Source organism: Ornithodoros turicata, chromosome 1, assembly GCF_037126465.1.
Source record: "Ornithodoros turicata isolate Travis chromosome 1, ASM3712646v1, whole genome shotgun sequence".
Taxonomy (NCBI): Eukaryota; Metazoa; Arthropoda; class Arachnida; order Ixodida; family Argasidae; genus Ornithodoros; species Ornithodoros turicata.
Genome location: NC_088201.1, coordinates 149,333,596 through 149,358,977, shown reverse-complemented (window position 1 = coordinate 149,358,977; position 25,382 = coordinate 149,333,596). Strand labels below are relative to the sequence as shown.

At 44.7% G+C, this 25,382-nt stretch overlaps 2 protein-coding genes across 5 annotated transcripts in view; both read left to right on the top strand.

Annotated features, from left to right (window-relative positions):
• The window catches only part of LOC135370921 (uncharacterized), a 90,309-nt gene that overhangs the window by 10,211 nt on the left and 54,716 nt on the right, over window positions 1–25,382 (top strand). For all 4 annotated transcript variants that reach the window (XM_064604851.1, XM_064604842.1, XM_064604868.1 and 1 more), the window contains exon 2: window positions 6,599–6,720. In XM_064604851.1, the coding sequence (XP_064460921.1) occupies window positions 6,599–6,720 (122 nt within the window). The remainder of the gene's footprint in view (window positions 1–6,598; window positions 6,721–25,382) is intronic.
• LOC135370913 (uncharacterized) lies at window positions 17,221–18,659 on the top strand. The gene is made up of 4 exons (XM_064604829.1): window positions 17,221–17,560; window positions 17,846–17,878; window positions 18,155–18,211; window positions 18,289–18,659. Exons 1-4 carry the CDS (start codon window positions 17,294–17,296, stop codon window positions 18,388–18,390), a joined length of 459 nt encoding a protein of 152 aa, XP_064460899.1. The 5' UTR covers window positions 17,221–17,293; the 3' UTR covers window positions 18,391–18,659.

Genomic DNA, 25,382 nt, shown 5'->3' with positions numbered 1-25,382 from the left:
ATTGTATATTGGTTAAGCACTTCTGATGGCGGTTGTATGATCGGCTTCTCCCAAAATCTGATTGCCACTTGGAAATTATTTCATATACGTTTGTGTGCCGTGTGTTACGAAGACTGTCATTAGAAATGTAGACTTGACCTGCACGTCATGCTCGTAAAATCTTTCGTTTGCATTGTGGCATCTGATAATAGATTCGCTTTTCGCGATGGCTTCGTATTTTATCTCCCAGGCACTGAACCCGAATGCGATTGTAAAAGTCGATGACCCTGTGTCGCGAACGCTTTGACTTATCCCGCCGCAATCAGTTATCTTGCCTTATTTCCCTTTTGCCCTATCTTGGACGGCTCATTTTTCCTATCCAGTCATACAAACGGACAACTGTGTTGACAAAAATATTTATGTATTTGTTCCGTACTCCAATCGGGTTGCTTGTCAAAGACGCCTTTTCTTCTTCTTTTACTATGTCTGGGCTAGTGCAACTGATTGAGAAACATACATGCACTGTGGCATTTAATTCATGAAATATGATAAGTTTTCACATGAGATTAGTGATCCTTTTTGTAATCATAGACTGATGTATCATGTCTCTAAATTTCAATGACCGATCCTTCTCCGGCAATTCTATCCTTCGGGTGTTAAACTTGTACAGAGTGTAGTCGAGTAAAACCTATTTGGTGGTCAGGTCTCATTCCATATGAGAATTCTTACACAAATTGTGGAATGTTCGTTTCCTTAGCGATCACTGTTCTCAGTCTAGCCATGCTAAATGCAAGGTGTTTTTTCATTGTGATGCGAAGAATTCATTATAATGATGACAAAGGTTACATTTATTGTTTCAGTTATACACTTGTTTATTTCGATAAATTACAGTTCTATTTCAAACTCTGAAGTTTTCGTTTGTTGTCTTCATTGATGAATTCCGAAGACATTAAATAGTTTATTCTGATTATTGGGCACTTGAATCCAGCGTTGATCAAAGCAGGCGCAATGTTGTCGCCGTGTTTGTATTGCTTCAACAACTTGCACTTTGTCGTGATGAACTTGCACAGTCTCTTATTGATGTTTCCTTTCTTTGTATGAAGATTCTTGAATGGCGTACAAGAGAGTATTAGATGAAAATCGTCCGGTGGTCCACCGCAATTGATATGTTTGTTGAGTTTCAACAGGTGATAATACATCAGACCTTGCACGACAATATTGAACTTCTGTTGATTCGACATCGTTGCAGAGACTGGTAGAAGAAAATAATTGAGTTGCCATGGTAGTGGAACATATCACGTGGTAAGATTTTATGTACTTTCCATCTCAGGTATGTGTAACTTCAAATCTGTAATGAATCATGCGATATAGACCGCTTGTATATGATAATTTGATCCGACTGCTTTCTTGATGAACGCAATGCCCATTGCAATGATTACAATTACATGTGATCTAGTGTATTTCAATTCTTCGTTGGCAAACCTCGAAAACTCCGGCATCAATCCCAGTGGCCCTTCCGTCGTTGATGTGCAGATATTTTTATAAGTATTGTAGATTCGGCACATAAATTCTTGCACCTTCAGTCACAGAGTCGAACCGAACCCGAACCCGAACCGTTATTAACCGTTATTTTTGGCCGAACCGGAACTGAACCGAACCAAAAGAATCGACGCCATCTTGGAGCTGAATCGGAACTAAACCGGTAAAATACCGGTTTCCAGTTCAAGTAACGGTTCACACGGAATTAAGTGCGAAACTTTGGATGTTGTGCATGAACACAAAAACTATTTTTCGTATTTTTTCTTCATTTATTAGCTTCGTAGACATCGTCTTTCTTGCCGAAAAAGTCGTGCCCTGCAAGAGTGATTTGGATCTTCTCGAGTCACGAAATAGCAACAGATAGTAACTAGAAACTGCCAGGACTACTAACGTCTAAGACATACGCATAAATATATATAAGAATTTAAGGTCAACAGGACATTAGGGACAGTTTTGGGTACTAGTTATTAAGTGACATATTATAATAATGTACTAGTCAGAGTCAGCTATACGCAGCTCGGATCCTGGCGCTGCATTTCAAGATCAGTCCGTTTGCAACAAACACCGGTCAGTTTTTCTTTGACAGCGCTATGTCTTCGAGATCATCTCTACCGTTATCGCAGGCATCCTGTATATAAATACCAATACGCGGACCAACCGACGTATATGTCGTCTGCTGTGCGACCTTCGGTCTTTCAAATATTCTCCCCTTCGTTTTTTTCGTTTTCTTCTTCTGTTCTCTTGCACGTAATGCATTGCGAAAGCAAACTACCTGAGCTCAGCTCTAGCACGTATTCGTGTATACAACGCTGCAGCATAATTCCCAACCTGTGCTCGTGTGAACTTACATAAGCCCCTTATACGCTAGCCACACTTAATGAAACGGAATGGCGGTAAGTTCACCTGCTCACCAACTATAATCTTGTGTGGCGTCGTTCTCTCCTGGCTTGTTGAAAGCAGGGGCGTGTTGAAAAAACGGAGTCATTCGGGACCATGGTTGCTCAGGAGGTGAAGTTACTGTCATTCCGTTTAAAGCATTAAGTTTGCCGTGTGCCTAGGGTAGTAGAAAGTAAAGCACCGGCCACACTCATGCTGGTCAGAATGAAAAGAACATGCCAAGTTGGCTTTCTTTGTGGATTTAAAATAAAAGAAGCAAAAACGACCATACTGACACAGTATCTAAAACTCGCCAGTGGGTGTAAAATGAGTCGAACTCTCTGTTTGCACTTGCTTTGTCTTTGTTCTACAGACACTTCACGCCGAGCACGGCGGCGGTCAGTGCTGACACAATAACTTGCCCTTTACACATAAAGTCCCCGAGCTCACGATCGCACCATCCCAATCCAACTACATACCATGAAGAGTCGTTATTTGATTAACGTGTATTCGCGATCCTGACTGGTAACGAATAATTTCAATTACTTAAATGACTTAGGCCAAGGTAGTAGGCTTGGTTGACAGATATTCCTGGTGAGATTCCGCTAACAACCCCGCGACATGAGCTACATGCGGGGAAAGTCAACCAAAACAGTAATTCATGGGTATGCTCTTCTTGTAACCGCTACTAATCTTGTCTTTCATATCGCACAAACTCTTTCAAAATCCTGAACGGCCACTGACGCCTTCCTGCCCAATTCAAACACTAACACACACACACACGGAAGCTTCTTTTAACCTGCCTGTTGTGCTTCATTCGCACCCATCGTTCCTGAACCGGTTCGGGAACCGAACCGTTTGGAAAGAACCGGTTTGAACCATTATAATTGCCTTCTGGACATGAACGGGATCTGAACCCTTATCGCCGAACCTAAACCCGAACCGGACAGGTAAACATTTCGGTTCGACTCTGCCTTCAGTTCTGTAGTTTGTACCATTTCTCCGAATACGACCATGTCTAGGACGTATTGAAATGCAGCGATAATGAAATCGTTTCGCGGCTCCTCCTTTTCGAAGCAGTTTTTTATCACATCTTCCCATGACTTATGGTATCGAGTACAAAATCTGTCCATGTCTTCAATGTAGAGCAATTGTCTCTTCTGTTTTCAAGTGCACATCTACACCTAATTAAAAGCATATCTATCTTTATTTTATTGATTAAAATTTTATTATCTGGTTTAGAATGCTATAATCTCCAGCTGTCGTGAGAATTATTGTTTTGACTTTGTTTCAAGTATTCACTCGACTGATATTCTATGAGTTGTGAACTTACTGCCTGAAATAATTATTGTGTTGTATTTGTTTCAATTGTTCACTCGATTGACATAAGTAAGTACCTCTAAGATGGGAATGCCTCATAACTCTGAGTTGCACTTCACATTTGATATTTCTGTGTGGTTCATTAGAAATTTCTGTTGCAAGATATTACAAAAATTGATGTAATTAAATTTGTTTCTCATTTTTGATTAAGTATCGTTGCTACCAATGAATAATTTGGACTTTCTCTACATGTTCAATAACAATATCGCATCTCTACAAACTTAGTCGGCTTGTCAACCACTTTGACGAAAGATTTCCGTTTCAAGGAAAGGATGCAAAAAGATAATGATCACCGCGAGTGATATCGACATCTATTTGCGCTGCACAATAAAATCGCCTTTGAACTCTCTTATTTGAACTCTAGAGCGCCCCGTTTGCTGGACGAAGTAATATAGCCCCTAACCCTTTGAGTGATAAAGCATGCGCGGTGCTATGGTCACATAGGTAGAGACATAAAGTCTCCCGGCTTTGAGGAAAAGAGTGAAAACCGAGATGAAAACAGTGCATATTTTCTACATCTTGGATACCTCCATCAAGATTCGTAGTGTTTGTTAGAATGAAAATTGTATATTGGTCGATTTTATGATGGTTCAATGACAGATTATTTTCCTCTGTTGTTGTTTATGTGTCGCAGCGTGTTCCTCTGTTCTTCAGTGTTAAGTGCGTGCATGTTTCTCGTTTTGATAGATTGATTAGCTATTATTTCTCGATGTGTTGGATGGTGCGCAGGTTTGGCTCTCTATTAGCTGTTGATCGTTTTGTTTCTCGTTATTTCCTTACGTCTATGCTGTTCACTTCATAAGAAATTGGTTAATTGTGTAATGTTTGAATAATCGACTTAGATTCCCTATTGCGCTCGAAATGTTCATAACTGTCACAAAAGAGGTGTACGCCTTCCGTCGTCAACAAATCAGGGCACATAATATTAGAGCTGGTTGTTGGCTAGGAGCATGCTATGCGGTGAAGTTCGTTTTTTAATATATTTTCTGTGTTGATAAAACAAAGTAATGTTTGTAGTGTCTCTTAGAATGAAAATTGTATTGGGTTCGACTAGATTAAGTCACTAGGATGATTTTATGATATTTAAAATGGTAGATTATTCTGTTTTGATTAATAATATCTTCTTTGTAGTGTTATAGATTTTATTTCCTCTTGTGTTCGTGTCCCGTGGTCTTCCAGGGTCTCTGCTGTTCACAGTTAATTACATACAGCTATCAGAACTTCCCGCTATTGCACTGATGGTTCACACGTATATGAATATTAGACTTTTTATAACACAGCTTATAATTTTGTTTATAATCATATTGATTAATAATATATTCTTTGATTAAATGTGGTGATGGTTTCTCATTTTGATATGATGTAGCTATTATTTCCCTACATGTTGGATGATTGGTTCTATATTAATGCTATGTGTTGATTCGAATTATTTCCTGATGTCTGCGCTATTCACTTCATAAGAAACTGATTAATTGTGTCATGTTGGAATATTAAACTTAGCTATTGTGCTCGAACTTACTTACATCTATCAGGTTCTCACATCTCAGACTTTTTATAAGAAAACTTGTAATTTTCATTGTAACCGTATTGATTAAGAATATCTTCTTTGATTAAATGTGCTACCCCTTCAATGCTATTGCATCAGATTTTTTTCAAGTTTTTCCCATTCACGCAGAGTCATAACATAATTCCTGACACTAATGACCTTAATAAATATATTTTCACTTGCACTTTTGTGTATGGCTATCCTTTGCATGTAAACCGCCCACCACACACCTGTTGTGCCGGAAAACAATTTCTGAGGGAAGTCGGCCCAGATGGAAAACTGGCGAAAGAAGTCAGCCCAGGCTGAAAAATATTCTGCTTCAGATTTTGGGCTAAGTTTTTCCCATTCACGCAGAGCCATAACATAATTTCTGACACTAATGACTTTAATAAATATATTTTCACTTGTACTTTTGTGTATGGCTATCCTTTGCATGTAAACAGCCTACTACACACCTGTTGTAGCTGGAAAAAAATTATGATTGAAGTCGGCACAGATTGAAAAATGATGAAAGAAGTCGACCCTGGCTGAAAAATGTGAGCTGGTAAGCGCGCACGCAGCCCTCCGGCCACGCGCCATCCACCGGTAAGCGCCTCCACCCGAGCGCCGCCCACCGGGTGCGAGAAAAAATACGCGACCCAGGTCGGCCAAGGCTAAAAAATGTCGAAAGAAGTCGGCCCAGGTTGAAAAATGTGAGAGAGTAAGCGCGCACGCAGCCCTCCCCCCGCCGATAAGCACGCGGACAACCCTCTGCACACGCGCCGCGCGGGGAAAAATACGCGCAGGGGGCTCAGGGCAGGGCTGCCGTAGCTTCGCCCCCCTGTAGTTACTCACCCATCTATTACTACTTATGCGTGTTGATTAAGTCCTTGATTCCTCCGAGCAGTTATAGCATGTTTTTGTACATGGAATGGCAATATTTTTGGAATTTGATTGATACAGTAGTCGAGAAATTTTGGGTCGTTCTGTTTCTATATTGTTATTAGGATGTCATGGGTGCCTTTACAATCATTTTGGGTTCACAAGCACTGATCTCGAAGCATAGGAGATAGTCAGCTGTTGTATTTGTTTGCATTGAGAAAAGTGGTGATCCATACGAAGGTACGAAAACACCAGAACAGTTGGCATCTCGACATCCACAGAAAAGGCTTTGGAGTTAGGAACAGCAACAGGGTGCCAATAGCAAGCAAACAGCTGACCTACTTGCATAGCTTAATACCGCCACTCATACGGCTGTGAAATCACAAGGCCTTCAATTGTATTCCCATTCTTGCACAGGTGGAACAACACTGCCAGAAGAAATCACTTTTCAGCTGTACGTCGCCTTCGACAATGTCCTGCATACAAATTTCAGCAACGAAAATTTAGCCAAGAAGTACGTCAGCGCGTTCTTTCGTGCGGTAAGTCACATTTATTTGGATTGTGCAGGTTGAATCATGTTAGACGGTGGGGAGGAAAGCCTACCGATGTCTTACTACCCAAAGTTGTCCCCACATTATATATGCACTATGCAAGTCTATGCAAGTTTCGGTTTCCGTTTTGTGGCTGTCAGACCATAAGCTGCACCAAGGTAACTTTAATTAGCGAGTCAAGGCGCTGTTTGATAAAACCGTTATAAAAGGCTCCGCAAACGTCTGCGTTGCTTTACGGTTTCCGGTAGCAATAAAGAAGACATGTCATGCAAATGTGTCGTAGAGGTCTGTAGTCAAAGTGTGGACACAGGATAAGGAGTGCCTTCCTACGAGTAAGTACCGCAAGTTCATGTAAGTTCAGTTGTTGTAGTTTTTTTTTTCTGAATTGGATTGATATATATCAAACCAATTTAGAAGAAAAAAACTATTGGATTGGAGGATTTGCATTGGAGCATGGTGGTGATTCTACACCATATCATCATCTTAGTTATCCAGAAAACATGTATAATATTGCAAATGCCCGTACTATAGAAAAAACATATTTTCTACTCCCCTTTCAAATAGATATATTGTCGATGCGCGGTTATTGTATGAAATATCTGCAGTATGGTCAGGTCCTGATAAAATAATCTGGCATTCGTTTTACGTCCTGTCTAAACTATACAGCGCGAAAACGCTTGGATGTGGAGCTAGGCGCAAACATTAAACTGATACTACGGCTTTGATAGCTCATCAATTCTGAAATTCTGCTACAACTTTATGTGTATAGCTTTCGACCTATATCAGCTATATCAGTTATACAGCTGATTCATTTATGTACTTCTCCGTGACCTCTTTGCCTTATTTATGTACTGCATATCTCAGATGGCCAAGCCAGCAGCCCGTCAGAATCTTGTGCTGACCTGTTTCCAGCTTGAGTACAAATGTTCCGTGTTTGCGGTACTTAAGAACCAAACAGTGAATTGCTACTTTAATTACATTTCTGTGTAATTCTACTTTACTTTAAATGCTTTTTGAAGGGTATACTTGTTATAGTGCTCCAAGTACTTTTATCAGCCGCTTTCCCATCAAATACTCAACTCGTAATGCAAAAACAACACGGAATAATATCGTACATAGCAACGGTAAATCTTTTGTGAGATAGTTCATTTTGGAGAAGAGAGTGCAGCGTCGACAGGCTTTGCATGTTGAGATGACATAACTATTGTGCTACTCTTATGTCCTTCCTTAGTCTCAAGTCAGGAACGTCAAAATTTACAGAAATGTTGTGCTATAGAAAAAGCAGTAGCTTATTTTTGAATAATTGCTATGTTCACCATCCCTGATTTGATTACTTACACTGTTCCTTTCGGTTATCAGTACAACATACTGTTTGGCTTGGTATTTGGAAAATAAAATAGTGTGGAATGTGGCACTCATGAAGAGAGCCGGTTACTCCGGTTAATTAAATACCCATTGAAGTAATCAAAGTGATAGATAACGGGAAGAAACTGAAAAGCAAACGGAGGTGAAAAGAAACTCACATATGCTTTCGAAATGGGTGATTGTTTTTTACCCTTTACTTGATGAGTGAAAAAGGGGAGACCAGAAGGCACACATATTTTCGTTTCATATTTTTACATTTCAATCTTTTCATGCGTAGCACAAGGACCATGTTCTAAAAAGCAGACAAATCAGACAGAACGTTCCATGCCTCTTTTGTTGTTGCTTTAGAAAGCATGTTCTTTATATGAAACGTATAATAATATATTGGCTTGTCTCCTCCTTGTCCAAAATGATGTCTTCGTAGTCCATTAAATACCAATAGATCAGTAGCAGGATCCTGTTGCAGTCGTATTTTGCACGACTGCAGTTTTGCAGTTGAATTTTGCAGTCGTACAGGCGACTGTTGTGAGAGTGGAAATGCCCGTTGAACCTGTGTGTGCAAAAATGGGTTAAGTCGAAAAATCACAAGTCGAGAAAGCTTCAAGTGTATATTTGGCAAGGTAATTACAGCGTTGTTTTTTCAATAACCTAAATCTAAAATATGTACCATGCACGTATATATCTACTCTACATGCATGTCTTGTTAGCACCGTCTTAGGATGTGTCTCATTGAACAAAATAAGGGATATGAATTCCCACATTTTTCAAAGTCTGAGCACAGGGATTTCGTAAAAAATTCCGCGAGTCCGACGATGATGGCTGAAGAATGGTGGTATCAGGTAGGATGAATTGGGTAGAATAAGCAGGTAGAGCAGGAGCAGCCATTACCCGACTTGTTCTGCTGGTAACTTCTCACCCTAGAAATGGTATCCAAGGTGACCAGCATATACTGCGACTTATTAGCATAGTGTACATGTTTCTCCGACAACAATTCGTGAGTAACACTGCTGACACGGTCACGTCAGATAGGGTGAACTTGTTTCTCAAATGGAAGTCTAAATCATGTCGACATTGTAACAAAATTGAAGGTACAGGATTTGAATGAGTGGGTAAAAAAGGGTCTAATATCACTATTCATCTCATCGACACAGATGTTACCCCTCTGTAGCAGGCCAATAAAATGCAATACCATTCTAAACTTTCTTTGACTGGTCGTTTGATGTCATCACACGAATAATATTAAAAAATGTATAGGTCGGCTTACCCCCTTATTGCATACAGAAGTTCAATTATTCCACCGGATCCACTTCATATTCATCCGCGAGAAATGAACTGGTCAACTGGAGCAATGAAAAAGCACAAGCCAAGTACACCATTCAAAATGTAATTGCTCTCTAGCTCTTTGTGTTCACCAAACAGCGAGATAGCAACTACAATATACAGTACTTTATGAGTACTCTAATGTATCGTGTACCTCGCTTAACTACAAATTTTGCACACAATGTGCACAATTTGGGATGTTTCGCCCATTGCTGATCAATGTAATGCAGTTTAATGTTTATTTTGCTTCTGTATGTACATTTCATGTAAATTTCGAAAGCAAAGACGCAAAAAGAGATATGTGATCTTTTTGTGGCATTGCTAAAAGGGTAATAAGTAGGTCCACTGTCCTAAGCAAACTAACTGTGTGAAGTAAACATAATTTACGACTCCTATTCACTCCGTGCGCAGGAAACAAACTCACTGTATCAAACTGGTCCATAGGGACACACATTGCACAAACGTCCATTCCTTTCGTACTTCGCTTCACTACCCGGAACACTCACAATAGCAAACACAGATTGCGAAGACAGCAATCACAGATGAAGCACTGAATCCATGTGGACGGGAATGAACTTCGAAACTTCTCAACACGCTTGAAAATAGTTCCGAGCCTGGAACACACAAGCAGACAAATACAAGCATCGCAACCAAACGGCGTGTTCTTCCATGTTGCTTTTTGTGCGGCAAAGGCTTTGGGGCTTTCGTGTCAGCTGCTCTGACTCAGATTATACTTGGATTGGATTTGTACTCTACGGTCTACAGTGTTTTACGCTGCGACTAGGCCGCAATACATGGCAAGATGGCGACTTTGCCCCAGCCGCCTAAATTCATCACTTGTATCCAAATTCGGCATACTATGTGCGTATTTCACATAATGGGTGTTTCAAAAAACGTGTCATTCGGGCTTCATAAAAACGGGGCGACGGAAAAATACCGGGTAAACGGCATTTATGTGGCAATTGAATTTGCCACCTTGCAAAAATATTTATTTGATTTTAATTAAAAGAAATTGAATTGCTTTAATTGAACTCCAAAATTTCCCAAGTCAACCTAGCTTTTTTTTACAGTATTAGAGAGCCCGTAGCGAACTTAGTCAGATCCACCATGAAATCCGCTCGATATTGCAAATGGAACTGCCTAAGAAAAGTCCCGAAATTGAGGCTTCAGAGTTTCGGGTATTTAACGGTGCACCAAATCAGTCGAAAGATGCACGGAGAGGGGGACATGTTCCTGCCCCCATGGAGCTAGGACAGTTTATCGCCGGACCGGCATGCAGCACAAGACGCGCCGATAACAAGGCGGGTGACATTCCACCATATGTTGATAAGCGGCAAACAAAAATGATTCCGCCTCTCTTCACCGCCCTGTTTCTTTTCGACCTTCTTTCTTTTATGGGGGCAGGCGCATGTCCTGCTGTCCGCGCATCTTTGCGACTGATTTGGTGCGCCGTTGAATACACGAAACTCTGAAGCCTCAATTTCGGGACTTTTTTGGGCAGTTTCATTTGCAACATCGAGCGGATTTCTTGGTGGGTCTGACTAAGTTCGCTACGTTATTTTAGACGCTTTTTTTACGCTAGACGCTCTTTTACGTTTTTTTACGCTAGACGTTATTTTAAAAATCTTCGCTTCCAGTCATTTCGAACAGCATAGTTCTTCATTAATAAAGCATGCAGCTGCTCCATCACGATCCGCCGCGCCGTCTGTGGTCTGTGTTATTGCTTATCGCGTGTATCGCCATACGCCGTGGGCGATCACTGTGGTGACATTGGTCGTGCGCAGCAGAAAGTGAAAGTCGGTGAAAGTAATCAAATAACTTGTCTGTCGCTGCTGTGCCGCGTATTCGAAAGATCTACAGATGCCTGGTGTACGTTGTGGTGTTCGTTGATGCAGAAATTGTTCATCTTCGACGACGGGCGTTTCCTACCAAACGATTCCTTTGGACTGTGCGCGAAAACGAAAGTGTTTCGAAGTAGTCGGCAATGAGATGCAGCGGTGTCGTGCGTGCTCAGATCATTGTGCTGCATCGCAGCAGGCCAAGTGCGAAAACCTCTGGACGAAACTGCTGTTCTGCCACCAGTCATCCTGCTTCACCGAGGTGACGAGCTGAACACAACTTTGCAGGTAAGTACACGCGTCACACATGTATAAATTATGATATTATACTGCTTCGTAGTATGCATCATTTAAACATCTTGTGAAAAATTTATCTATTGCAATGGTTTGAAAATTGTTTCACGTCGACTGCAATGATTTCATGTGCTTGTGCAGGGAAGTCACCGTATCGGATGACACTGATGCCTGCTTGTTGCCCACTTCAACGGACACTGTTTGTGAAGTACGCAGTAAAAACGACTGTATTCTGAATCTGCACTAAAAAGTTGAGAACCAAATATATTCTGTGATGCGACATAAATTAGAATAAGTCTTGCTGCCGCTACCGTGACCTGCCAAAGCAGAGTGATGGAAATATATGAGGAATAACTTACGTAGCTTTCGTGGTACTACGATCCTGAAAGGGTTGCCGCCTTCCTCCTCCTCGTCCGCCTGGGGGATGTACCTCACCAGAAGACCATCCTCGCTCAGCTGATAGGAGTCTAACCTCTCTTCAGCGTCTCCGGCGTCCGCTGGGCCCGTTGTCTCCAGCCACCTTACTACACGCTGACAGAGTCCGTCCGTCCTCTGGGCTTCCACGATGTCCTTCCGGCTCACGATGTGTCCCCACGCCAACTCTCTGTCCGTTCCGGCTTGTCGAACCGCGGCTACGAGCTCCTGCGTGGTAACGACGTCCTCTAGGGGCAGAGGTGCTCGAGACAGCGCATCTGCCACTTTGTTAGAGGTCCCCCTCCGATATTCGATCGAGTAGTCGTACCGTTGCAACGTCAGACTCCAATGTGCAAGTCTTCTGGTGGGATTTTTCAATCTACTCAGCCAGGTGAGTGCCTGATGGTCAGTCTGGATTGCAAATTTCGCACCATCCAGATACATGTCAAACTTATTCAGTGCGAACATGATAGCTAGGCATTCTATCTCCGTCACGGTGTAATTTCGTTCAGGTGATGTCAGCATGCGGCTTCCAAATTCCACAGGCCGAAGTTCAGCATCGTGCTGTTGTAACAACACTGCGCCCAGTCCAAAATTGCTCGCGTCTGTCTGCGTTACAATAGGGCGATTAAGACCTGGGAGATACAGACAGGTGATCTCGCTTCCGTCAGGACGGAGAATGCATTATCCTGTGCTGCTCCCCATGACCAGCGCGCACCTTTCCGCAATAGCCAGGTTAGTGGCTGCGTCATATCCACACCGCACGCGTCATATCCGTCTTATCAACACCGCGGTATGAATTGTCTATAAAATCCAATCATACCAAGGAAGCGCTGCAAGCTCTTCCCATCCTGCGGGCGGGGGTAGTCTAGGATAGCCTTCAGCTTGTCCTCGTTCGGCCTGACAGTGTCGGACTCCACTGTAAACCCGAGATGGTCGATGCGGTTAGTCGCCAACTGCATCTTTCGAGGATTGACCGTCAACCCAGCAGCTCGCATACGTCCCAACACCACTTTCAGGTGTGAAAGGTGTTCCTGGAATGAACGTGAAAAAATTACTACGTCATCCATATAAGCCATGGCGAAGTTGTACTTCGCATCGCCGAGCACCTCATCCATCATACGCTGAAAACTAGCCGGGGAATTGGACAGTCCGAAGGGAAGCCGGACGAACTCAAACAGTCCCCTATGACAGGTAAAGGCTGTCTTTTCGACATCATTAGGTGCTATCGGTATCTGCAGGAATCCTCGACTGCAGTCAAGATTGTAAACACACGGACTGATCCCAACGTGTACGTGACCGAGTCTATAGAGGGAAATGGATACGAATCTCTCACCGTCACATCGTTCAACCGGCGGTAGTCCACGCACAACCTTGCGGTTCCATCTTTCTTCGGAGCGAGTACCACCGGAAAGGCCCACGGGCTGCGTGAGGGTCTTACAGCACCCGTCTCGATCATTTCGTTCAGCGCAGCATCGAGCAACTTGCGCTTGTGGACGCTAAGCGGCCTCGTGTTGCATCTCCAAGGCCCTGCGTCGCCGGTGTCTATGCCGTGTTCCAAGACTTCGGTCAAACCTGGTTTTTCCGTAAACATCCGGGAAAAGGGTAGCAATGCTTGCTCCAGCATTTCTCGTTGCTCTGAGGCTCCTGGAAACCCTTGCAGACCCTCATGCAAGGCAGCAGTTGCAACTACAGGCGTTTGGTATCCGGTTCCGTGATGCTCTCCAACGGGCAGTGATGGTCCAGCGCCGCGAAGTACTCCAGCGGCTTGCTGCTTAGGTTCATTGCTGTTGCCAGTCGGTTTCCGGTTTCGCTTTGAGCAGTCGTCCTGGGTTCCCTCACCAGTCCGGCGTTGGTCCGCTCCAGGGGTTGACCACTCCAGGAATGGGTAGAAGGTACTGCTGCATGCATGCTGGTAGCCTCCGCGACGAAAGTCTAGGACAAGTCGCATCCGGATAATGAAGTCGCGTCCCAGGATCATTGCTCCTGCCAGTCCAGGAAGGTAAACAAAGCGTTGTCTGACCCGATGCCCATCGACAGTCAAGGTAGGGCGCACCGCGCCACCGGCAGGTACAACCGCATCAGAGGCGAGCCTTAGGCGAGTCCTGGTCGTCCGTACCGAGATGTTCCGCTCCCGGCACCAGTCGTGGATGGTGTCGCCGATCAGGGAAACAGCTGCTCCGGTGTCCACCAAACCTGCAACGTCTTTGCCCAGAGCGCGCACCACGATGAACGGTCCAATGTTGCAGATGTCATCTTGCAATCGGCACGCAAGCGGGACCGAGGCCACTGTATTATCAGAAAAGATAGCACGGTTAGAAGTAACTTGCCTCTTATCAATGTTCGCTCTGGCCGACGACGGGAATTCGTAATCTGAGGTTACCGCCGTCGGCGTTCCGAGTTTCCCTGGGGGGTTCTTTCTGGGGTGGCCGAAGTACGATGTGGGCAGTCCAGACGGATGTGTCCGTGTTGCACGCAACCGTAACAACGCGGTCTCCCAACGTTTAGTCCATTAGAGCGCGGTGGGGTTAATCCCTCAGTCCTGTCGTTGCGCCGGTATCCTGGCGTTCGGCGACGTTCGCTACGTCTGTCCTGCGCTCCTCGAAGTCTCCTCAACAAGCCTCGCTCGGTTCCTTTGCTCGTGCGCAAAAGGATCGAGTGAGCGGTGGGAAGAACCTGCCGACGCTCCGCTATTCGGTCCTGCAGGCCAACGGGGATGCAGCTCCGTCGCCTGTACCGGTCCGCCCCATGCACAACTGGGCTCAAGAGTCTCCTCCGGTCTAGGGGGTGGGCGGTAACGCAGTTCAGCTAGCAAGTCGGCCTGAATGCTGCGCGCTTCTGTAGCTAACTCCGACAGGGAGGTAGAACTTTGACCCCGTAAATATGGCTTGAACCGAGGGTGGCACTGTCGGATAACGCGTGCCACCTTCTCTTTTTCGTCTACGAGAGGGTCCGCTCTCCGATACAGTTCCTGAATCGCCCGAATGTATTCCAAAGGGCTCTCATCACTATGCTGCGTTCGGGCTGCAAGCTCTTCGCGCGTACGCATTTCGTAATCCGGGGGCAAAAATTCCTCCCGAAACAGCCGCTGAAATTCAGTCACGGACGGAAATGCGGGTTGAAACCGGCGCCACACAGCAGCTGAGCTTACCAATGCAGCGGGTAGTATCCGGCGCAGGACGGCTTCGTCGGTTGCTCCAACGGCTGTCTGGTAAGCTTCCAGGTCCGCAAGGAAATCTTCGACGGACTTGACGTCGCTGTAGCCCGAAAATGTCGGTACCGTCAGGTTCAGGCGTAGGGGCGTGTCCGGGGACGGCTGGGCGTACTGCTGCCAAGCTGCTGCGTCAGTAACGTACAGAGGGATGCCATCTGTCGAAGCATGTCCTCAGCCACTGGCGCAGGCTCGTCCTCGTCACTGTCTGGGCCGTTCTTCTTCCTGGGAGGCATCTCCGGTCGAAGAACCTGCGCTGCAACGCAGACGGCGGCAGAACCAAAAAACAAACAAAACAAAAATGCACACTACCTGCAACTATGCTGTGCCCTCCGGGGAAAACGGTACGACGGGTCTAAAATACCACCGTTGGGCGCCAATTCTGTGGGAACCGCGGCCCACAAACCCGGGGTGGTTCCGTATTCGACCCGCTGCAACCCCGAAGAACACGAACACAGCAATTGAACAAGAGAAACAAGATTTATTGTCTTACATGTTCTAGTGCAGAGTAGTGTCGTGTCGCCTCAAGACCCAGTCGAGGCAAAAACTAGCTCCCGCTGCCTACCACCGTCGCTTAAGTAACATCTCGGAGACAGGGGCGTCTCCCCCTATCGCACAAACCTTATCTCTAGGTGTACACGTGTCTGAACCTGAAGCTGCAGCCCACAGTGTATACACGATTCATACTCAACATGCTCTGCATTTCTTATTTCTTTTGTGCTTCAGGCACTGAAGTTAACATGACTGGAAGAGCTGCAAGCAGGTACGCAAAAAAGGATGATCCAGTGTTGCCAGGAGCGACAGCTTTCCTGTCTGTGGCTTCGCCCCCTCCCCCCCTCTTGCTTCTACCAGCTGCAGCTGCATGATTGCTCAACAGGTAGAATAGGGGTGGGTCCATCTCCAGATGTTTTTTTTTTCTTTTTGAATCCTTAGAACGTTGACACAAAGACATCACGTGGGCCAGTGATTACATCAACCACCACTCCGTATAATCTGCCAAGTCCACACGTGGAAGCAGCCACTTTGTGACGTGCTGCTGACTTTGTAACATTTTTGAAGTCTTTTGGACAGGTGCACAGCATTAGTATGATATCAACAGTGGGAGAAGAAACTGATGAGGACAGCTTTGAAGGGTACCAGAACACTTCCTGGTGATATACAGCTAATTGATTTCCTAGACATGTTACAGCTTTTTGTTGCCACAGATCATACAGACATTGCCTGCTTCAAATAGTTTTTCTCTGCACTCTGCCGCGATTGAAGAGTGCGGAGTAGTCTATTTTTGGACGGAAACTACACGAAGTGGTAGTATCCACATTTCTCCAATTTTAGTCGACAGAGATTTGTTGTTTTTGTGTAACAGTGCTTCTTTGTATATTTCTTTTGTCACAATTAGCACACATGCAGAAATGCTATGAGCTTCATGTAGATGACAGATCGTTGTTGGACACATCATCACATCAACAGAACACAAAGCAGACAAACCCAGGCAGAAATCAGGACTGGTTCCCGAATGGCCCCCAAGTGGTTCCATTTGCAGTTGAATGGTCCCAGATGGGTCCCCAAGTGGTATTAATGGTCCCACTCTGGCTTTAAGCGGGTTCCATTCTTGTCCCAGATGGGTCCCCAAGTGGCGTTAGTGGTCCCATTCTGGCTTTAAGCGGGTTCCATTCTGGACCCAGATGGGTCCCAAAGTGGTGCAGTGTTCCCACTCTGGCTTTAAAGGGACTGTCGCATCCGGAACCGTGGTTACGAATCCAATACCAACGTGTTCGGTACACTACCACGAGCTATTTGCCAAAATTTCTCCTTCCAAAACGGACCGGGCGATGAGGAATCGAATTTAAAAGATCCGGTTTCGTTTTGATCCTCGAAAGCGCCAGCGCCAACAACATCGCGTGACGCAAGGTGGAATCTGGCTAATCCGCTTTGAAGGACGCTGTCGTCTGCCGCCAAGTCTGGGGCTGCTTTGTTTTTTTCCGGCACGTCGCCCGTATTCACATGTGACACTTTCTAGTAACGCGGATACTATCTATACGCTTGCATCCTTCGCGTGAGATGTCGTTTCGAAACCGACGCAGCGTTCCTGACTCCAGGAAAACTTCCTTCGAAAACCTCGATGTTTGATTTCGCACGCCAAGGATACAGCTACAGCCAGACCCCAGACGAAGCGAAAGTTGGAAGCAGCTACATCACTAGCGGGTATCCAGATGAAGCAAGGAGTGTTCATGCTGTCCGTGTATGCTCCTCGCATTTCACCGATAATGTGTACCTGGATGAGAACATCGTGCAAGTGCAACTTGGATTGACACAAAAAAGGAACGAATTGAAACTTGACGCCGTTCCGACAGTGTTCCACGAACAAAGCGAGCCAGCAACTTCGACAGTAAGTCACAATGTCTATGTAGTTTCCCAGTCGGATCTGTCACTCTTGCGCGTGAGTAACTTAGCAGCAAAAGACTAAATCGGTACAACGTAAGGTATCCCCTAACCTATGATTAATAACTAGATAGATAAAATACAATAAACAAGTAAAAGAACATGATGTCATTCATGTGAACGTGTTGGCTTTTCTCGTTGTCGGACGCGTTATCATGAAACTTTCCCTGTTACTGAACCTGTGACTTTTGTGGAATGTGGTAGACATGATCGGTTTTCATGTGTATTACAGCTGCAGGCAGCTCGACAGGGTCAAGCGCAAGTGGTACGTATATTACTTAAATACATATTATGTGTTTGCAATTTTTGGACACAGAACAATTCGCAAACTATGAACCCCGAAGGAAGAACTGACGCTGTTTGTGTGCTGATGTTAGAAACATGCACTATATACAAACAGTACCTCTGTCCGTAACATAAGCGCCATAAACCACTTCCCAGTTTCCTTTTATCTCTCTGTTTGTGAACTGTTTGTGTGCTGTAGGTTTTTTGCGGTTGTCGTAGCCAACTTGAGATGCACTTTTGACGGTCTGTGTTATAGAAGGACCAGGTGCTGCTGATCCAAGTCCCATCCATCCATGAAACGGCATCAAACAATGTACGTGTGTGCACGGCAATTTTGCTGAGAGATCTGGTTTTTAGACTAATGCCTTTACGACGCCTCTGACAAATTAGGATCTTCCAGAACAGTGCTTTCTTCATCCAAGTTCAAGAAGTAAAGAGAATGACTTCATGGCTTCTACTGACATCTCACAGCTACATGCCAAGACAAAATAACTTGAAAACAGGAAATGAAAAGAAAAAAAAGGTCCGTTTCAGGTCCACCCAAATCTTTGTGCAGAGGCTGACAACAACAACGTTATTGTGAGATGATGAATGATGCTGATGCGGCGTTGAGATTAAGCCCTTGTTTCCTTTTTTGTTCTACGAGGCACTGTCACATAAGCATTGGCCAAATTTGCTATCCTGTGAGCTTTGATAGGATATGCCGTAGATAGTAAGAGGCCTCTTACTGTAAAAGGGAGGTGCATTATTCGAGTAGTGGGGTCTGAGGCGTGAGGGTCATTTCAGGATGTACTAACCCTTCCAGAATTTTACACTTGGTTGTGCCCAGAGATCGATCCAGATCCCCCCCCCCCCCAACACCCCGAGTTTTTTTCCTGTGTACCACTGTTATAATGAAACCGTCCAATTTACTGTCCAACCGTCCCATTTTCATTGCAATTGAAGTACTTACGAAACTGTTTATTTTATTTTTTATTTTTGTGACTCCCCGCTTCAGATCCCAAGGGACCTTGCCAGTGTGGTGCACGCTCATAACTGTCTGTGCATAGCAAATAATAAATATCTGTGCGTGAAGAGTTGGATGTGGACTTGCGCGATGGCTCTTGAATGGACAACACTCTGTCAACACAAAGATTTATTCACATTTGCGTAACTTATTGCCTGTCATTATAATAATAATTATTATAATACAGAGACAAGAGGTAATGCTCTGCCAAGGATCTCTGAAGTTACAGTCTTGAAAGCTGTTTTCAAAACAGTGGTGCTAAAAAAATTGGATCAATGGCAGGTATCAAAATTTGTTTTGCTGTATCAAGGCAGAACAATCTTCCGTGGGAATGACAAATTGTGGACATTCCCAGACAGATGTATCACTTACAATGATAATGAGGTGTAAGTGTACCATTAGTGAGTTATGAAACGTTACCTGAAATTGTTTGACGTGTTATATCCCTCACATGCTATAATACTGCCAATGATAAGAAGTATTACACTACCATTAAAAGTATAACTGCCACCTATTGCTCCTGCCTATTCCCCTGCACTTCTCGGGATTACTGTGGTAACACAGATTCTGTTTCACACTTCTCAATTGGAAACTACGCAAGTCTATTATGGTGTAGGTGTGAACAGGAAATGAGGCACACAAAAGATGATAGTCCTCATAGGACCGGGATGGAAAAACGTTGGCGAATCATGCGGACGACACAGCCAGGTATCTGTCGTCTCTTTCTTGGTCCAAGGAATCTCCAAACTCAGGTTGTAAACACACAATAAGCAGTGAAAATGACGTAGCTGTAAAAAGAAAGGACACTTTCCTAAACACGTAGCACAGTAATTTCCTGATAATCATTCTAATTCTAACCCGGCCCTTGAGTTGCACAGTTGGTTAGAGCCTTCGTAACTTTCATGGGGCATTCGTCGTGTGTGCAAACGTCCACGACAACTACGAAAATAGGGATTGCTCAACGTGCCTATCTATCGTGGGTACAGTAGGCGAAGACTGTGATCCGCGCTGCAATACTGCGGTGGATACACCACCAGAAGTTCTGTCCGAAGACAGAGAGCTGAGAACAAAGTGTGATGCGTGCTTACACTGTACTTCGCCATCATTGCACAACTCTGCCACTTCACCAGCACTGCAGCATATAGGTACTCATCCGGTTCCTGGGGAGCACAGACGCCGCACAAGCACTTGGATTGTTTCCTGCGTCGTAGTGAATGTCACGGGATTAAGTGTTGAGTACTCCGATCATGAACGTACCTAAAGCAGTGGTCCTGAGGCTCGTTCTGTTGCGCTAACGCAGCTACGGCACGTACATCACCAGTTACTTGCAGAAGAAGCGGATCCGTCGAAAATGGGCCGTCGTTAAACATGTATATTCGTCACGGGATCTATTACTAAAGGCATTTGAACAGCACGATGCACCACTTCCGCGTTCCGAGTCCGCCCTCTCCGTATGTGCCTTCGCCTCCGTCTCCCTGACCGAGCTGCAAGCCGCGGGGACTCCTCTGGCTCGCCGCGTTCTTATTGGTCAGATTCCATGTGACGTTGCTAAAGCAGTTGCTCAGCACGGAGTTCCGCTTGACGCCCGCTTCCGTTGTCTGCTGTAGCGCCGCTTACATACGAATTATGCGAAAAGTATTCCGTTGATCGGGATGGGACTTTCGGAGTCATGGTCAGTGAAGGATGGGGAATCTCATTTCACTGTGGTTTCGGAATCGATCTGTGGTCGATGCGACTGTCCCTTTAAGCGCGTTCCATTCTGGGCCCAGATGGGTGCCAAAGTGCTGTGTGGTTACCACTCTGGCTTTAAGTGGGTTCCATTCTGGGCTCAGATGGTTCCAGAAGTTCCAGCTCGAGCCTCACAGGTACCATTTTGTTCCCAGAATGGTCACTTGAGACTCCAAGTTGGGAAGCTTCCCCCTTTGAGATTTCATCTTGTCCACACTTGCCATATATCCTTCTGGTTTTGTTTGATCTATTACTCTGACCTATTTTAGCACATGCATGATTTCTTTTTATTGCTGTTTATCCAGGTGCGCGCGTCTGCGATCAAATATATGCTGCATTCCTGTAACTCCAATTCGAGCACATATTCTCATGTGAAGGTGAATATCATAACATATTAAGTACCAGAGAAATGTAACAAATACATCTCAACAACAACAAAAATTAAGCTAAATAACTAGAAGAAATACAACGAAAAAAAAAGAAAAGGTAACTGCAGAGGCTGATGCAATGTGAAGACGCTACGGCGGCTACAAATTCAAACTTCAAACGGCGAGAGGCGAGAGTGGCAGGTGGCATGGCATGGCAGTTGGAACTTGGACGGGTCGCCGCAAGTTGGTTTTGTCTTGAGTTGCCGTCGCAAGGATGGTGCAAGGATCCTCTGCAGTATTTACGTGTGTTTAGTGGGCTTTGTAAGACAATGCGATGACAATGGTTCCTGTGCAACACATTGTCGATTTCCCGGAAGAGTTTTGACGCCAAGAAGACCTAAACGGCGTAGAGGCAAAACGCATTGTGAAACGCCAATCGGACTGCACGTCGCGAATGTTTGCCGGTATAAGTGATGACCGTGATGTTTTGATTACTATTAAATAGATGTTTCATTTTATAAACTTAGGAGGAACTTGAAGAGAAACAGGATAAGAAGATTCCGAACGTACGGTGAAGAGGAAGGGGGTGTCGCGACCTGCATGGACAACAGGAGTGTCATGTGTCATCTTCTCTGAGAAAACACAAGATGTGAGATGACCAACGAACGAAAGCTCCCTGTGGTCCGTGAGTGCATCGCACAGTCAGGCATATGCTTTGTCAAGACACGGTGAGTGATCAGACGTATACTACGTATAGTATGAACATGTAGAGATGTGTTGATTGTTTCTTTCTGCTCAGTGTATGCTTTTAGCAGAATAAACGGTATTTACTTGAGTAATATGTGCATTTCTACGCATTATTTTCGGTCATGCATTCAGTGGTCCCAGCTGCTAAGTGGCCGGATCCCGGACCACTTAGCGGAGGGGACCACTAGATCAATTCCACTGGTTCCACTTCAAGTGGGACCATCGTCAAGCTGGTTCCACTTTCAACTGGTCCCTGTCACTAAGTTGGACACACTCAAAGTGGGACCAGCCCAATAAACCACTTTGAAGTGGTCCCACTCCAGAGTGGTCCCATTCTGAAGTGGTTTAACGAACTGGTCCCCCATGGGACCACTTGGCAAGTGGGACAAGAGTGGGCCTATTAGCAGGGTGGGAATATTACCAGAGTGGGGCAGAGTAGGACCGGTTCGTTAAACCATTTTGAAATGGTCCCATTCCAGATTTCTTCCTGGGAATAAATATAGCTTGCTTGTAAAGCTCAAAAGGGAAAAACAGGACCGTTTATACTTCTCCCGTTTATTTGGTTTCACCTCTGTCAAGGATTTCAAAACATCAAAGGCAGAAAATCATACTATGTCTCCTAAATCCCCTGACAATACAAAAGAAAACGTTGCTGCTGCTGTTTTGTATTTATGTCAATTAAATGTTTTGAGAAGTCTGTTGTGTACACTGAAGCACCTTATTTTGTAAAGTTTCTACTTGCGGGGCTGTGAAAATTACGTTGGAAAAGAATCTCAGTCTCTGTAACAGAGAACATCGGAGAAAAGAATATATGGGTACAGTCATTCCCATTCGCAGATATTCGTCGGGCTATGTTGGTTATTGAATGGCTTTACTGTGTGGAAGAGTGTCAATTTATTTAACGTTAAAAATATGATTACAAGGATAGAGAGTGCCTGTTGCTGTATAACAAATTATTTAGACACTTTGGAGCATTATTCAGTTTTCCTGGGCTTCACCTGATATTGTTCTGGTAACACTAACGCTGCTTAGCCTTGAACCGAAATCAAGGGTTGCCAAAACTTCTGCATTGTATATATATACAACACGTAAGTACATACAATGTACAAATATGCAGATGCTCCTATGCCCGCAGTCATTTAACCGCCCAGGCACAACCTAATAATAATTTATAATATTGTGTGACTATCTGAAAAGAAAAAGCAGTGAGAAAGTAAACTTGCAGCAAGCAAGAAATGAAAATCTGCTGGCATCAACATCTACTTAGATTTCTACGAGTTTGGAGGTACAAAGCCCTTGACGACATCTGGTGGGAAAGCATCCCTAAAGGCATGCAGGACACAGGCTGGTAGAATCTTTCTATGGCTCTTTCCCAGAGCACGCCATATCCATCTTGTGAATTGTCGTTCGGAGATGTAACGAAAGTTTCTGCAGAAGTAAGTTTTTTTTTTTTCCGTTCAGCTTGCCGTTCATGAAGATCGTAAAGACTCATTTGTTCACGGCGCTTCGACGTATGTGGTCATACTCCTCGGTTTCTCGGATGTATGTGAGCGACATTTGCATGACTCCGGTGTCAAAGGACAGTATTTCGAAATACTCGTTGTTTGTGATGCAATTGTCTGCCTGCTTTTTACAGGCAATCTCTACCTCCCGGCAGCACAAACACCGCCGTATCCATTGGCTTGCATTTCCCGCATGAACACCTGCACGACGGAAAGACATACAAATTGTTTCGTCTTACACAAGTGCTTCTCCTCGATACATGTCAATTTCACTAACCAGTCCGTGTTCCCGGCACGGTCAGCTCCTGGTGAGAACGGCGGTGACTCCATTGATTGTGTGGAGGAATCGTTTTCCCGCCACGCATACACTTTCCGGCGTAGTAGGAACCGAGGTTCTGTGCGCGCGATAGTTCAAAAATGCGGAATTCTAGCGCGCTCAGGTTCAGGAGGTTCGACATTTTCGACGTAAAAAGTGGTCGCAGATGGCCACTACCATTTTCAGTTTCGCCACAGTATCCAGCGGAAGCGCGCGTATTACATGAGTCCTCGACAGATGGCGAAGTGTGACCAGTCAGGAAAAAGCCGCAATATTCAATCCTATGCAATCCATGCAATCGTTGCCAGCAGGGTTGTTAAAGTTACTTTTCAAAAGTAACTAAGTCACAGTTACAGATACTCAGCTTGAAAAGTACTTAAGTTACAGTTAAAGTTACTGACAGGAAAAGATACTGACATACAGTTACAAATACCTTGGGAAAGTATCCGAGTACCGGTGGAGTTACTTTTTGTAATTCTGTACGCAGACCATATCTTTCGCCTTTGGCTCATATTAGGTGGCACTCTCGAGCCACAGAGACATCCCTTCTTGAGTAATCGTACGTAATTGCTGGCAAAACATTGAAAGGAACGCCTAAACTGAGGGTAACTGAGACAGGGACAGGTGAGACGCTTAGAAACTTCGTCTTCCGCTCACAGCGGAGACATTTCAGCTCAAGATTCCCGTTCTCCTTCGTTCCGATGAATTTAAAGTGCTCTCGGTATTGTGGCCGCGGTACCTCTGACAGAACGGAGGCAACTTTGCTCGGGCTGCTCATAGTTACAGCCTCACAGGCGGCGTCCGCGCCCGAGGTGACGCCGACGCCTTCAAACTCGGCCATTCTCTTCACTACCGCGAAGGCCAACAAGAGAGTGTCGAGGAACAAGAAATGTCACGTGCGAGTGCGAGGGCGTGAGCACGTGCATCAAGGGCGAGGAGGAGTGGAGCTCGTGCCTGGTGTCGGCTAGGGAACCTGGACGGGTTGCTGCAGCTTCTCAGGCGCATGAAGGGTCCCTAGCGTCAGCCCGCCCTTCGCGCCACCTCCTGCTCGGCGACGGTGTTTCGTCGTTTTTACTCAAAAAATACTCAAAAAGACTGATACAAGTTACTGAAAAAAGTAATTAAGTTACAGTTAGAAGTGCGTGTTTGAAAATGTATCTAATATTTCCTCAACATACACAAAAACTATCGAAGTACACGTACTCAGATACTTTTACTAAGTTACTTAAAAAACCCTGGTTGCAAGCCTAAAGGTTTCCTACTACGTCCTTGGACGCGCAATCTTCCACATTCGATTGAAGCAAAACTACAGCGATTTTTTTAGTGGACTTTTTTGACAATTGCACTTTACAAGGTTCAAGCTTTCCACTAAATGCAAAGTTTCGATAGGTTGATATTCACTTTTCGGTCCATTTAAACAAATAAGCAGTGAATATTTTCGCACTATATCACTTGCTTGTGTGCTGTCGTCCGTTCGACACTTTATTATCAAGAAACTCGGCAGACCAGAGCATGGAAATGCAAGTGGTTTCAGTTTTGCCATTTCGGGTTCCCATGCGTTCGCAGAGCAGCATGAGGATGACGGCTAACTGTGTGTATTGATCTTTGGATCCCAGTTGTCTTCGGATATGCATGCCTATATTCCTTGGGGTTTATTTATTTCGCTAGCAGATCATACAACGCTGCTTCAACACCTCATAGGCGGTAAACACGTTGATCGGGTAGACGGTCTCGCAGGTAAGGTATGAGAAACGGTTGGTATGACAACGTTTACGAAGTGATACCGATAGCATTACTTAATTCCACACGCACACAAA